Raw genomic sequence first — 15,092 nt, 5'->3', positions numbered from 1 at the left:
CAGCCGGCGAAGCGGCACGAGGTCGGAGTCAGTTGCACAGAGGACGCTACACAGGAGAGGGCAAGTGAGGAGGATGGGGAACAGTGGGTATGGTATATATCCTGAGAAGAGGAGCGTGGCCAGCTGCTTTCCCGAAGTCAGTGCACAATATTGAGACCTGTTACCACTATGAAGTCGCTTCTCCCTGTTGCCCTGAATTTGCTAGTGTCATTTGCAGAGGCGGCATGTATCTCCAGTCAGAGTCTGTCAGTCACAGCCAACACAGGGATTTTTACTGGTCTCCTCAATCCAACCTATCCATCAGTGCGCGAGTTTCGCAATGTCCCTTTCGCTCAACCTCCGGTGGGAGAGCTTCGTTGGCTTCCACCTCAAAAGTTGCCAGCGTCGAGCAAGCGGTACGATGCCACCCAGTACCCGCGGTCCTGCCCCCAGTTTGTGAGTAGGGTGAAATCGGTCTGGAGCGACCAGATACCGGAATGGCTCATCTTCGATGGTGGTGAAAGCACTAGCGCTGGTCTTTATGCATACGGTACATCGGAAGATTGCCTGAGCCTGGCTATCTGGACGCCTGCAAACGCCACGGCGGCCTCGAAGCTTCCAGTCATCATGTTTATGACAGGAGGTAAGTGGCCTCAGCCTCTCTCGATCAATCTGTCTAACACATCTTAAAGGCGGCATGGTCACTGGCGGCGTCAATATACCCGTTCAAATTCCAGCAGAGTGGGTATCTCGCAGTCAAAGCCACATTGTCGTGACTATCAACTATCGGCTCAACATCATGGGCTTTCCGAACGCTGCAGGGCTGGAGACCCAAAACCTTGGGCTTCGTGATCAGCGTGCCGCCTTGGAGTGGGTTCGGGCAAATATTGCTGCCTTTGGAGGCGACCCGACTGCTCTCACGCTATGGGGACAGTCAGCTGGCTCTCGAAGTACCGATTACTATAATTTTGCTTACTATGACGATCCCATTGCTCGGGGCTTCTTCATGCAATCCGGTACAGCACTGTCGAGCCGAGCAGGCACTGATTTCCAAGGGACCAATTTTACGTTCGTTGCCAGGAACTTGGGTTGCGATTTCCCGAACAATAAGACCGCCGAATTGCAATGTATGAGGCAAGTGCCTGTCAGCGATATCGAGAACTTTGTCGGGCAGTACCAGGACAACTCAACCACGACCAGTCCTCACCAGGCACCAATCGCTTTCACACCGATTGCGGATGAGGATGTCGTGTTCAGCAACTACACGGCTCGTTATCTCGCAGGGCAGGTGGCCAACGTGGCAGCAGTCCTCTCCAACACGGCCAATGAGTACTCGTCTCTGGCGCCATATCCGCTCAACAATCTCACGGATGGTCCGAATCCTCAAGCAGTGATGGCAGGTACGCTCAACACCGTCTGCGGCATCTCTAATTCCAGCTTATACCGAAATGACTTGAACATCTCCACCTACCGATATGTCTACGGCGGGAATTTCTCCAACATTAATCCGCTGTGGTGGATGGGAGCGTATCATGCGGCAGACCTGCCGATGATGTTTGGGACGTACGGTATCAGGGCCGGAGAGCCGTCGCAGCTAGAGATCGAGACCAGCGCAGCCATGCAGGATTATGTTCTTGCGTTTGTCAAGGACCCGACCGATGGACCAGCAAGCGTGGGTTGGATGCCGTACGACTACCGCGACGGTGGTGGGCAGATGGCCTTGTTCGGTGCAGATGGCCTGGCCGTCCAGCAGGTCAATGGGACTACCGTCGAAGGAGTCTGCTATGGCGAAGGCGCATACGATAGTACGCCATGAGTTTTTAGTAGCACGAAGATCTGCCTGTACATCCGTAGCTTGCAGTGATTTCGGCTTCATCGCATATCGGTCTCACGTTCTCCCAGGATTTTCATTGCTGTAGAAGCCACAGTCCTCTCAAACATATCATCTTACCCTCTGGGACCACAATTATGCAAGCATACACGGTCATGGGTATTATGCTTCCGGACGCGAGACCTCGGGTGAGAGCGAGGTGGAACGTGTCCAAGTGGGGAGTTCGTCTTGGAGGATTCGTATGCTGCGAGGGCCGAGACTCTTAGGGAGGCGCAGTTCATATCTTGGACTCGACTGCAGCACCTTCGGTCTTTCGTCGCATGACTGGGCAAAAAGTCATTTGTGACATGGCCTCGATCAGCGTCGTGCCAACACTCTACTTTGAATGAAACCGACGATAATGCGGTAGTCAGGAGCGTCCTTCGGGACACGACCCTCAGCGACGATAATCATGGGCGACAAAGCGCAATACGAACACCTGCCCATTCCCACCTACGAGGAGGCCACCTCATCTCGCCCTGCTTCATCACAATCGCGGCTCGGCCCAGAAGAGATCAGCGACGATGCTGAAAGGCAAGGCCTTCTCGTCTCCGCGAGGAACTATCGCCCTCCAACCGTCGAGTCGGCGCGACCGAGTCTCGACTCGCTCGACGGAATCGAACAAGATGGCGAGAACGACGTCCGCCGAGAGATGCAGCAGATGGACATCGAAGACCCTCTGAGTGATTCCTCCTCGAACCGATCCCTCCTCCGATATCGCCTGTCCAAGTCCTTCTCCAGCTTCACGAACTCCTTTTCCTCCTTGTCCTTGCCGTCCGTCCGCAATTACCTCTCGAACATACGTTGGCCGAGCATAAACTACCAACAGTTGGATGCAAATCGCGTCGTCATTCTGGGGCGACTGTTCGGGGTCTTCCTTATCATGGGGGTTCTCTATGTACTCATAGCTTCAGACGTGTTATCATTTGGAAGAAATCGGATGGGCATGGGTCAAATGTACGACCCGGAGTCCATCAGAGTATTCGTACAAAATCACATGAACGACCATGGACATATGCAGAAGTATCTGGAGCACATAACAGATTTTCCACACATCGCAGGTACCGAAGGGAACTACGTCCTGGGTGAATGGGTCGCGGAGCTTTTCAAGGCGGGCGAGTTGGAGGATGTCGAGATGGAGAAGTACGAGGTCTATCTGAATTACCCCCGGAAGGACGGCCGGAGAGTCGCGATTGTCGAGCCAGAGGACCTAAAATGGGAGGCCAGGATTGAGGAGGATCAAGAGCAGGCTCTGGTGTTTCACGGTCATTCCAAGGCAGGCGATGTGACAGGACCGTTGATTTACGCCAACTTTGGGTCGAGAGAAGATTTCAAGCGATTGGACGACGAAGGCATCTCCGTCAAAGACGCAGTTCTGCTCGTTCGGTACTACGGTTCCCAGGGCGACAGGGCGCTGAAGGTCAAAGCGGCAGAATTGGCCGGTGCCATTGGATGTATCATCTATTCCGATCCTGCGCAAGATGGCTTCATTCAAGGACCCACCTTTCCTGATGGACGGTTCATGCCGGAAGACGGTGTTCAGAGAGGCGCTGTTAGTCTCATGTCGTGGGTTGTCGGGGATGTGCTGACTCCCGGATGGGCGTCAACTCCCGACAACAAGAGACGATTGAAACCTGAAGAGAGCGCCGGTCTCAACAAGATTCCTTCCATCCCAATCTCTTGGAATGATGCCAAGCACTTGCTACAAGCGCTCCAGGGACATGGCAAGCAATTCTCAGGTGACTGGATTGGCGTCCCAGAGGTCGAATACTGGACGGGAGATCAGGAATCTCCAAAAGTGAACCTGAAGAACATACAAGATGAAGAGGCCAAGCAGCCCATTTACAATGTCCTCGGCAAGATGTCCGGCTGGGAACAGCCCGAGAAGAAAATCATTGTCGGAAACCATCGTGACGCTTGGTGTACTGGGGCGGCGGACCCAGGTAGTGGCACCGCCATCATGCTGGAAATCGTGCGTGTCTTTGGTGAACTACGGCGGTTGGGTTGGCGACCACTCCGCACGATCGAATTTGCGAGTTGGGACGGCGAGGAGTACAATCTCATCGGCAGCACAGAGTACGTGGAGAACCGCGAGGCCCAACTACGCGAGGATGGGATTGCCTACCTCAATGTCGACGTCGGCGTGATAGGCGCTGACTTCCACGCCTCGGCCTCTCCATTGTTTGAGCACCCATTGATGCACGTCATCAACCACGTCAGTGATCCCTCGACAGGGAAATCCATCCGCGAGATTTGGGACGAGCAGGGCCGTGGAATTGAAGGCCTCGGCGCTGGCAGTGACTTTGTTGCATTTCAAGACATTGTCGGCACAGCCTCGATCGACATGTTCTTCAAAGGCGCCAAATTTCCCTATCACTCTTGCTACGATAACTTCGAGTGGATGGCAAGGTATGGTGATCCGGATTGGAATTACCATAAAGCGATGGGCGAGATCTGGGCGCTTTTGATTCTCGAGTTGGCCGACAAACCTCTCCTCTCGTTCCAGGTTACATCTTACGCCCCCGCTCTTGCGAAGTACATTGACGACCTGGAAGCCTACGCCAAGGTCCAAGCCGATGGTCAATCCCTTGATCTCCACAGCCTACGAGAGGCCACCGACTTTCTGTCTCAACAATCTCAACAATTCCACAACTTCGACCAATCATGGCGGGATTTTGTCTTTGGGTCCGGCGGCTTCGAGTCCAGCGCGATGGGAGCGGCTCGAATCCAACACAACGAACGCCTAGCACAGTTTGAGACTTATCTTCTGGATTTACGGGAAGGTGGCGGGCTTGTGAATCGAACACAGTTCAAACACGTGGTGTTTGCGCCCCAGCTTTGGAGTGGTTATGACGATGCCACGTTCCCCGGCGTGAGGGACATGATTGATGTGGGTAACTGGGACGGAGCTCAAGAGCAGGTGAATATGATCGCGTCAATCATCAAGGATGCAGCGACGACGCTCAATGCTTAGCGAGGAGGCGAGATGTGAGCGCCCACGATGCGAGGTCGATGGTGTCTACTGCAACCGCGATCGATGTGCTGGAAAAAGCGTCGAGGGATGTTGCTGATGTTCTACGGTAGAAACTCGAGCTCAGAAGTAGCAAGGCGAATGGAGTCACGCACGACACAGCACAGCACGGCACGGCACGGCACGGGATGAAGTGAAGGTGATAGATAGAGTGATCGTCGCACGGTGGATGATGTCTTTAGGGTTCTTCATGTTGATATCCTACTGTGATTGAATATATGTGTTCTGTTTGACCTGCCAAATATTCATGACCTCGAAGGATCAGTGAAGTCCATTCATCGACACCGGACTGACCGAGACTCGCACCTATGTAACTGGATTGCTGCTGGGGTCAATATTCTTTATACCCCCTCAGCACGAGTACGAGTCACCAAACTTGGAAGCATGAAGTGGTAGATCTTCGGAGTTGAAAGATGAATATATAGTAACGACATAAATGTACAGTACAGTACAGTCGGTACTCAGCACGCTACTCTGTACAGGACTGAGAACGTACAGGACTGAGCACATACACGACTGAGCACATACAGTACTCAAGTAACACGCTTCAAAGACGAACCATTGGGCTAGTTCACATACATAGGTACAGTCCTCGAACACAGCATGAAAGGACAAAAACAGAGATGGATGAGACGTCTACCTTATGAGTAGAAGTACCCTCTACCATACAATGTACTCCGTACCCGTTGACTTTGCACTACATGACTTGTCGACAACCTTTAAAGTACCTACAGTACATACACCATTACACGCGCAGCCAGCAACCCCCCTTCGTCTGCCACGGGCGCCTCATCAAATCAACCGGCCAGTACGGGATGCATAAGTAACAGTCTGCATCTCCATGATCGCGTAGTCTATATTAAAAACGACTGCTGTCCTCTGTTCTCTGTTCTCTGTCCTCCTTGCTGTAACGATTACCCCCCTACATAAGAGGAAGACATCCCCTTCTATTGAGTACAAGTATTGGGGAAACGCACGCCAAACGTGACGACGACGCCGTAGAACTATGACCATCGAAACCTTTTCCCCGACAACGCCGCGACAGCAACAACGCTTAAATATAGGATTTTCTGGACGAGGAAGTAACATGCGATAGGGGGGATCAAGGTCTCCCTTCAGAGTTCAGTCATACAGTACGGAGTACCGTGTATACCTGTAAGATACTCCGTCCTCGGTGCTCGTGCTCGTGCTCGTCCTCGTCCTCGTAACTCCTTCCTGCTCGAGTCATCTCGCACTGTTCATGTTTGCGTACATCCATCGACGTATACGCAGCACCCGGAGTGAGTGGCCGTGTGAGTGAATGACTGAACGAAATAAATTCCTGCCTTTCTATTCCCTCACAATGGGGAATTCCAACTCCCTCGCTCGCTTAGATGGCAAGATGGCTGTTTGGGGGAGTACGTACTGCAAATTGCAGACTGCAAAACTGTGTGCTTCATACCTACTTTGGGCTGAGATCGTGGGCATCACTGCACACGTCACTCATCACATCTCACATCTTAACATCTACCTACGGAGCTTTGCGTGGTGTTGTATGGCATTGCATCGCATTGCATCGCATTGCATCGCATTCGACGCACCTTGATTCTACTGTACCTAGGTGCTCAAGGTAGGTAGCTTAGCATAACGATACGTAGTACATTGGCATCCGAGTGGCCAGAGGTATTCCTGTGCAGGTAGTTAGGGGAAGGGCACTCGGGATCGATCAATGCTGCCGGAGGGCATGCTTGTAGTCTACTCGACTTGCGGCGGCGGACAAAAGGCCTCCGGATGATATATTGTGACATACAGTACATGACAGGGCCTCGTAGCCTGACACTGGTTTGAGCCCCCTCAAGCCCCTCGAGTTCCGGAACACGTCCAGTGTAGACTATTGCAGAAACATGCAATACTTACCTACTCTTCCCTCTACTTCATCCCGCTCACTGGCATCACAAATCCCTCTTGAAACTCTTCGCTAGTCCCCAGAAATTCTCCATCTTTGCCCGGCTCAACACATCCTTCGCTTGTGCATCCGTCTCGCATACCCTCGCGCCCAGCCATTTCCGAAAGCTCCGCTGCTTGGCCTCGCCCTTGAATATCAATTCGCACTTGTTCAAACTTAGATCCTTCAGCTCGTGACTGCCTTCTTCGTACGCCTCAAGCCACTTGGCTAGGACCTCGCGGTTACCTTCCTCGACCGCGCGAGGTGCTTCCATCTCGGTCCAGTGGATGCGGTTCTGCATCAACTTGTCGTAGTTGCGAATACTGTGCTCGCCACCCTCAACGACCACGACGTTCAGCTTTGGATGCATGATGCATACACCCGTGAGGGCGTTCTGCTCGGCGTTGATGGATACTTGGTATCTGTGCTTGCCATTCGCGAGACTGTCAATCTTATACACCCGAACGTGGATGCCGCGGGCGGCATCTTCGGCTTGTTGTCTGGCCAGTTTCTCGGCCCGTTCCTCCTTTGTGAGCTTGCGGTTCTCGTTCTCCTCGACGTGTTTCTGGTGCCGTTCGGCGATCTCGCGGTTGACCCGGGCTTCTACGGCGGTGGGGTCTTTGACGGCTTCTTCACCCAGCACGCGCATCAGGTTGCCCTTCTTCACTTTCGGTGGCGGAGGAGGCTCGAGACCCAATCGGACTTTTGCTTGTTGTTCTTGGAGTTCGGCTCGGCGTCGTTGGCGCCGGAGTTTGGCTTGTTCCTTGGCGGTCAGGTACATGGGCTTTGGTGCTGGATTGTTCTTCTCTTGTGGCGGTTCGATGAGCACCGGATGTTGGATGTAGATCGTGATGATGCTGTCTGGAGTGTCAATCTTGAGGTTTGCGGGATCGGAGATGGCGTCGTAGCTCTTGCCGTTGACCAGACCTTCATCCCACCACTCCAAGTCCGGTGGTGCCGGGACCAGGAATGCTTTCTCCGTGTCGAGATCTTCTTCGAGTCCAGCTTGCCTGGCTCGTTCGGCAATCTTCTTCTTCATGGCCTCGAGTTGGGCCTGGCGTCGGAGCGCCGCAGCCTGCTGGATGTACTTGCCCTTCTGATTGAAAATCAGCTGCCGCGATTGTCGACCCTTGGCCGGCGCATTTCGAGCCCCGAGACTTTCGTCGAAGTAAGGGTTGTCTCTGAGCTCTTCTAGCGACGGTCCCGAGATGTCAAGCTGTGCCTTTGACGGTGCCGGCGATTCTGTCCTCCGGTTTCCAGCTGCGGTCGCAAACTTGGCTTGAGGTGTGCGACCCAGGCTCCTCGACGCATCCTGCTGCGCATCCGCAAGCAGAGACGGATGGAGACCAATGTTTAACCCTCCTCGTGCTTTTGATGCGTCCTCGGCGTAGACTGGCGGAGTGTAGGACGATGCATTGGTACGCGACGCCGATTGACCAGTTGCAGCAGCCACGCGAGCCTTTAGCTGTGCAATGCGATCGAGAGCACTTGTCGGGGGGGTCGGTGCCGCAGCCGCTGTCTGCGCAGGTGAGCTCACTGCTCCCACTTTGTTCGCTGCCATCTTGGCCTTGATCTCTGCGGCCCTCGCTCTGGCCGCCGCGATCGCTGCGCTCATGTCTGGTTTTGCTCCAGGCGGAGCCGACGAGGCCGACGGAGTGGTGGGACGAGGAGAGCCATTGTTGGACCGCGCACGTTTCTGGCTGTCGAGGTCATCGTCTTCCGGGTGAAGCCTTTTCAGCACATTGCTCGCCCTGTCTGCCATATCGACTGACGGAGAGAGAGGATAGACTCACTGTAAGCAGAATCCGCGAGCTGAGCAGCCTATGTCGCGCTCGCCACAGTTATGGGAGGTGGTTGAAAGTACACAAAGCAGAGTTGAGACTTGCATTCTGACTGCGATGCGGAGGAAAACGTCAATGCCAAGACATAGAAGCCTTGCTCGACGGTCCCCCCAGTTTAAGATGAGGCTTACACCACTTTTGACTATCACGTATTGTTCTAATGGTGACCGGTAGAGGCAATATTATTCCCTCGGCGACGAGGAGTTCCAAGAAGATTGCAGAGAGCCTGCTGCACGATCACAGAAAATGACGCTGAAAGACAACTGTCGCGCACCTACTAACACAAATATAGTTGCCGCTTCATCGACTTTCACACCAGCTTCTCTCCTCTTTCAGCACCCAAACCAAGATCATAGGGCTCACTCAAGCTCAGTTCGCCCTCGGATCCTCCCCTGTGGCAAGGGCTCTTGGAGGAGGAAGAAGCCAAGTGTAGACGAACCTGCGTCCCTGTTCCACTCCTGTTCTCAATCGTCTGATGCATTTTGATCGGGCCTGGACCTTCCATATTTTCGATCTTGTCAAACACTTGCAGCATTCGCGAGATTGTGTACATTGCTTCTGTCCGGGCGAATTGTTCTGCCTTGCAGTTAGCCATGGCACATTCGGAGCGAAGTTAGCAGCACTTACGTCCAAGGCATTGGCGAGCCCCTCCGCCGAAAGGAATGAAGTCCCACCCGAATCTGCGATCCTGCCATCTTTCCGGCTTGAACTCGTCGACACTAGCACCCCAGATATCTTCACGGTGCTGCATTGAGTAGGTCGGGATGAGCACCTGAGTTCCTTTCGGCACGAACACGGGGCTTTGTCCATCAGGCCCACCACCGCAAGGCAGCGTGGTATCTCGGACAGCCACGCGTTCGTTCATTGGGACGATGCCAACCGTGCGAATGATCTCATTCAGAAACCACTGCATGTACTTGCAAGACCATAGCTGAGCAAAGGTGATCTGGCCATTCGGGTCGGCCGATAAGGAATCCAGCACTTCTTTACGCAGTCTCGCAAAAACGTCGGCATGTCGCGCCAGAAAGTAGAATGACCAGCCCAACAGTGATGCCGTGGTATCCCTTGCTGCGTGGAGGACATTCAGCAGCTCGCATCTCAACTCGTAACGATCTTTGGTCTTGCTTATAAGTTCATCAAGAAGGATGAATTTCGGCCGTCCATTCATCGTTTCATCCACTTTGCGCTCGTCCCAGCTACCATCAAGCCTCTTCCGGATAAAATAGTCAACGCAGTCTTGTACAGCATTGCAGTGATCGGGAAAGGAATTGTCCCGCAGAAGCCAGCCGTATTTGGCCAAAGCGCCTCTCCTGTCGATAATGTGTTTGGCCTCGTCCAAGTGGTATCCGAAAGCTCTAAGGTCAGGGGCGTTCGGATCCCATGATAGCATACCCGGGCGCTCTTCAGGGCTCAGGGTATGCACCGACTGGCCGAACAAGAATTCCGTCGAGGTGTCCAGGGTGAAGCTGTAGAATAAGGGAGACAAATCGACCTTCGCTGTCCAGCCATCTTCGGATACTGGCATCCTTCGCAATAGAGCGTTCAGGTGTCTCTGGAAGAGGTCGAGGTCCGCGACGTTATCTCTGGCAAACTGCGATTGAATAAGACGTCTTGAATGCCTCCATTTCTCTTGTCGGTTGGTCATCACCCCAGGACCCAGCAGGGACTTGAAGCATTTTTCCCGATGTAGCCCAATGTCAAAGTCCTGCGACTGCGCAGCGAACATAGCCTTGACGTTTTGCGTATCTCTCGTGATGATCAATTCATAGTCGAAGATGGCGGCCCTGACCGTGTGGACTGTCTTGCCGATGGCGTTTAGATTTTCATGCATCCAGATTGGCCCTCTGTCCTCGCGCGTTGCCCGGATGCTTTCCCTGAGGGTGCCGATTCCAAGGAAGCCCTTTCGAGGGGCGGTAGGAGGTGGTACACATCCCAGACGCGCGGCTTTTCGTGCGTTCCGTTGTCGGTGGATAATGACTGACGCGATTTTATAGGACAAAAGTGCCACCAGGATGAAGAGGCCCGGTACGAAGTACATGTTGCTGCCAGCAGGGTCCGGTGGGAGGCCCGGGCGCAGTTCGAGATCCAACTGTCGCTTGGCTGTGAAGGGAGACCGGGCAACAGCTCGAGGTTCAACTGTCTCTTGGCTCTGAAGGGAGATCACCAGGGCTATAAACCCCGTGGTAAGTCAAACGCCACTTTGGGGAACTCATTGCTGTAGTGGCGTTCATGCCAACCACCCAGTTATCATCAGTGGTGTGATAGGAGAGATCAGGGGGCAATGTCGACTCCGTGCTGTTGGAAGCTTCAGGACACGACGGACTGTTAGCTGATCAGCTAGGTGGCGAACTATGAACTGTCAACAATGTCAACTCGGGGTCTGTAACACGTGAAACGCGACTAAGATGATGAGCGAGAAGGTTTAACACCCGCGAACCTGTGCGCGAAAGTGAGACATTGAAGCTTGATGAAGCTTGACCAAAAGCTACATAATCCACTGGTCTGGGGATGGCTAGTTCATGATGTCTCTTCTGTCAACCCGCGCTGAACGACAATCGAAGCGGAGCTGAGATGATCGGGGGGTGAAGGCTTAAATGTACAGGATCTGCATTCGAAAGCGGAATATTGAAGCTTGAATAAAGCCACAAACTCCACCATCATCAGAACAAGCCTCACAAGCCTTTCTGTCAAGATATGGTTACGAGCAGGATGATTGCATCTTCATGTACAGGGGATAGAAATGGTCGCGAACATTCACGGCTTCCTGCCGCGCCTTCAGCATTGGGGCGTGGCAGCAGACCACCAGGAACTTCCCGACGCGCCTTTTGTTACAATCTTTGCTATGCAAGTAACAGGAGAGCCTCCGGGTGTGTATAGCTCCACAGATAACACCTGGGATACACGTTTCATCGTCGTGGCTAGTACCGCGATTACGCAAGTCATCGGACAATGGGTATCAATTTCGGTAGCTAGTACTCCAGATGCCTACATGGACTGCTGGTCTGGGCCAACTCATCGCCGACACCACGCGTGAGGACCACCCCATTTCAAGCACGGATGCGTACGCGGAGGCCATGGCTACCCTCGTATGGTGCTGGCGTGACATAGTCTGCATCCATGGAAACGTCTTCTCGTCTGGTCTCGAATAACTCCAGCGTCGGTCCATCCTGCACACCCTTGTCTGGATCGTAGAGACTGTAACGGCGAAAGATCCCAGCTGTAAACGTCTGGAGTTCCTGGTACGCCAGGTTGATGCCGATGCATTGTCTCCCGCCCTTCGAGAACGACATGTTATACTTCTTCAGCTCGGGGTTCTGGATATATCGATCGGGGAGGAACTGATTCGGACGCTCGTAGAGTTCCGGGTGGCGGTTGATGATTGGCGCTGTCATCCCCACAGCAGTACCTTTCGGTATTACGTATTGTCGTCCGTCTGGACACTCGTAGACCAAGTCTTCGTCCGGACAGGTGCGATCTTGCCGATGGGTGGCTCCTGGATAGAGTCGGATTGCCTCCTGGATGACGGCGTTCAGGAGCGGAAGGCCGTCCAGCCTCGAAGCGACCGGTAGCTGCTTGGGGTTGGGAATAGCAGCTTCCAGTTCAATTTTCAGCCTATTCAGAAGCTCCCGATCTGCAAGCAAATGATACATGATGGCAGCGAGAGTCGATGCAGTGGTTTCGGATCCAGCGACAACAATCACCATAGCCTCATCTACAAGTCGCCGGGTTTGCTTCTCCGATTCAGGAATGTCGCTTCTTATGATTTCGTGAAATATCGTACGACCTTCAGATAGTTCCTTTGCGGCCTTGATGTGTTCGATCTGATCTGCGAGTCCCTTTAAATAGTCAGTCGCTCTGCCCAAAGCTAGAGGCACCAGCGTCCTACCTCGATGAACCTTGCAAAGACGGCGACGCGAGGGACAAGGGATATCGTGATGGAGGGCGGCAGGTTCGCCATGATATAGGCCAGCCAGTACACGTAAGTGCCGAGATGACAGACTCTCTGGGGCGTCATGATGTCAAAGAAGGCGGCGTTGCAATCCTCCATGTCCAGACACTTCTTACCCTCTCCGAATGCATAAGCCTGGATGATATCCTTGGTCGCTGCTCGGAAAGCGACGCTCATTTGGATCGGCACGCCGGTCTTGCCCCAACCGTTCATGCGATCCAGAAGTGCAGATAGCGTGTCGTTGATAACAGGCTCCAGACGCCGGACATTTTGTTGCGAGAAATAGGGGTTGAGAACAGACCTCCGTTTACGGTGAAAGTCGTGGTCAGTTGTGGCGAGCATCGACCCGGGAGCTTGCAAATTCTGCACGACCGTCTTATATCGCTCACGCCGACGTTTCGGGGACTGCGCGTAGATCTCTTCGATGAAGTTTGGGTCATTGAAGTGCAGAGCATCGGGTCTTACTCGAACCACAGGCCCTGTTGCGCGTCAAACCATGCTGCACGGCTGGCGGCGCTGTCGCATTACCATATTTGCGATGCATTTCCTCGACAACCCAGACATATTTGCCGCCGCGAACCAGATCATGATAGCCCGCATACCAGGACGAGAGAGCTAGTTGCTAAGAGTCAGAGGAGGCCGATCTTGATGCCCTGTCTCGAGAAAGGGCTCCCTACCTGCGAGGCGGGGACCAGGAAACTTCGCAAGTGGGCTGAAGTAGAGACGGTATAGTGACAGGGTTATTAGGTATGTGAAGAGAAATAATGGCGCAAGCAGGAAAGGGTGGCTGTAGACAGGCCCAGAAGTGCACTCTTTCCAGTCCATCCTGGTCAGATAAAGCTATTGCTGACACCAACCTGAGCAATAATACTACCTTCTTCAGTGGCAGGAGAGCGTCTCCTTTCCGCGATACTAATGATCCCAGATACCGCGATGGACCGTGGGGTTTAACAAGAGCATGACGCATTTACAAAAAGTGTGCCCATAATCCAGTTATCCTGTCGGATCCATGGCAGCCGAATGGCATGAGCATGGCATGGGACGCCTTACCCGGTGATGCCACGCCGCAACGCACCTTCGTCGTGAATGTCTAACGCTGTGCGAGCCAGCATCATTCACCGCAATAGTGCGCCGTATCTGGCTCCGCGCGAAGGCATCTGACGTGATTCTGTGTAAGTGCACAGAGGTGTCTAGATTCTGGAGTGCATGAGCAGAAATTTCAAGGTAATTAATTACGGCGTACGGAATACTCCCTTGTTAAGACCTCAGTCGACATTCAAGTCTGTGACTATTCTGTAATTAGGTTCGTTTTCTATCCGACTACCATCTGACTATCGTCTTAGCGTGGTAGAGGACATAGCGTGATGCGTACCATGTCAATGCAATCACGCAAGCTTAATGCTCTTGCGCCCTTCATCCAGCCATCTCCTCCTTCAGAACAAAAGGTGGGCCGTGGCAGATTGACTGTGCTGACTCCGTCCCTGATCTCACTCGTATCGCAAGGCGCAATTCGAAGCGACTTCTTCAGGCAGGCATGGCTCAGGCTGCGCATCCGAGAAGCTGTGACAGTCGGCCATTCTGGGAGTGGGATCTTCGGCAGACCTTTACTGATTCATTTCAATTTACCATTGGCCGTGCTGTTTATTGTTGCCATGATTATTACCCTCGTAAAGTTTCGACAGCGTGAGCGGTGCATCCATATATCACATGCACTCGACCAGCTCAGAACTGGCCTCGGCGCCCTGCGGTTCGAGAGCTTAGATGCATTCATTTCAGCTCGACGTCGTCAGGAGGCCTCTTGCCACCCAGTTTCTTCCTGCAACACATCAATATGGTACCGTACACCGAGCCCAGCAACCATAGGATCAGATTGACAACATTGAACCCGGCGGCAACGTGGAAGCGAGTCGTGTGGTTCTGGAAATATCGGTCCCCAAAGGCGGCAACCACACCGACCCAAGAGAATGCCAAGACCCACTCCCAGAATAGGACCCATAGTAGCCACAGACGACTTGGAATTGGGTAGAAAATGTCGAGCGCAAACAGGATGGTTGTCACTGTTGATAATGTGGCGATGACGATGGCGAGAACCTGTTGACGTACCAGTTCAGGCACTGCCACGGATCGCGGTCAACTCGAGGCACTTACTGAGATGCCGGTGTTTGTGGGATCATCTGCTATATCTGAGGCATTGAGGCCAATGACAATGATAGCTGCGAGGAACTGCAGAAAGACTTGGATTAGATGCACGATGCGACTCGTTGGGGCATCCTTCCAGGACAAATTAATGCTGATCATGTTGCTCTTGTTACAAAGATTTCTGGAGGGTTCATATTGACATAATTTCGTGGAATTGGGCGGGCATTATAGAGTCGTGGGGACTGATGAATATAATATGGTATATGGTCCAGGCAGCAAGAATTCCTGAATTAGAAAATTCGCTTCGGATAAGCACTGCGTATTCGCGTTACTCGGTCAGAATGGCCGAAACCTGGAAC

General features: G+C 53.2%; 6 protein-coding genes across 6 annotated transcripts; 2 read left to right on the top strand and 4 right to left on the bottom strand.

Moving 5' to 3' along the window:
* Window positions 1-168: 168 nt before the first annotated feature.
* Window positions 169-1,795, top strand: G647_02239 (uncharacterized protein; the record flags this gene model as incomplete). The annotated part of the gene is made up of 2 exons (XM_008726589.1): window positions 169-622; window positions 672-1,795. The coding sequence occupies 2 exons, from the start codon at window positions 169-171 to the stop codon at window positions 1,793-1,795; spliced, it is 1,578 nt and encodes a 525-aa protein (XP_008724811.1).
* Window positions 1,796-2,261: 466 nt separating this feature from the next.
* On the top strand, window positions 2,262-4,823 carry G647_02238 (uncharacterized protein; the record flags this gene model as incomplete). Its single annotated transcript, XM_008726588.1, has 1 exon — window positions 2,262-4,823. One exon carries the CDS (start codon window positions 2,262-2,264, stop codon window positions 4,821-4,823), a length of 2,562 nt encoding a protein of 853 aa, XP_008724810.1.
* Window positions 4,824-6,811: 1,988 nt separating this feature from the next.
* On the bottom strand, window positions 6,812-8,566 carry G647_02237 (uncharacterized protein; the record flags this gene model as incomplete). Its single annotated transcript, XM_008726587.1, has 1 exon — window positions 6,812-8,566. The coding sequence occupies one exon, from the start codon at window positions 8,564-8,566 to the stop codon at window positions 6,812-6,814; it is 1,755 nt and encodes a 584-aa protein (XP_008724809.1).
* A 389-nt stretch (window positions 8,567-8,955) lies between these two features.
* G647_02236 (uncharacterized protein) lies at window positions 8,956-10,683 on the bottom strand (the record flags this gene model as incomplete). Its single annotated transcript, XM_008726586.1, has 2 exons — window positions 8,956-9,221; window positions 9,273-10,683. The coding sequence occupies 2 exons, from the start codon at window positions 10,681-10,683 to the stop codon at window positions 8,956-8,958; spliced, it is 1,677 nt and encodes a 558-aa protein (XP_008724808.1).
* A 1,009-nt stretch (window positions 10,684-11,692) lies between these two features.
* G647_02235 (uncharacterized protein) lies at window positions 11,693-13,419 on the bottom strand (the record flags this gene model as incomplete). Its single annotated transcript, XM_008726585.1, has 4 exons — window positions 11,693-12,481; window positions 12,532-13,073; window positions 13,123-13,209; window positions 13,272-13,419. The coding sequence occupies 4 exons, from the start codon at window positions 13,417-13,419 to the stop codon at window positions 11,693-11,695; spliced, it is 1,566 nt and encodes a 521-aa protein (XP_008724807.1).
* Window positions 13,420-14,361: 942 nt separating this feature from the next.
* G647_02234 (uncharacterized protein) lies at window positions 14,362-14,892 on the bottom strand (the record flags this gene model as incomplete). Its single annotated transcript, XM_008726584.1, has 2 exons — window positions 14,362-14,685; window positions 14,743-14,892. 2 exons carry the CDS (start codon window positions 14,890-14,892, stop codon window positions 14,362-14,364), a joined length of 474 nt encoding a protein of 157 aa, XP_008724806.1.
* Between the last annotated feature and the right edge of the window lie 200 nt (window positions 14,893-15,092).

Source organism: Cladophialophora carrionii (genome assembly GCF_000365165.1).
Source record: "Cladophialophora carrionii CBS 160.54 unplaced genomic scaffold supercont1.2, whole genome shotgun sequence".
Classification (NCBI taxonomy): domain Eukaryota; kingdom Fungi; phylum Ascomycota; class Eurotiomycetes; order Chaetothyriales; family Herpotrichiellaceae; genus Cladophialophora; species Cladophialophora carrionii.
This window is presented reverse-complemented; position numbering and strand designations above follow the sequence as displayed.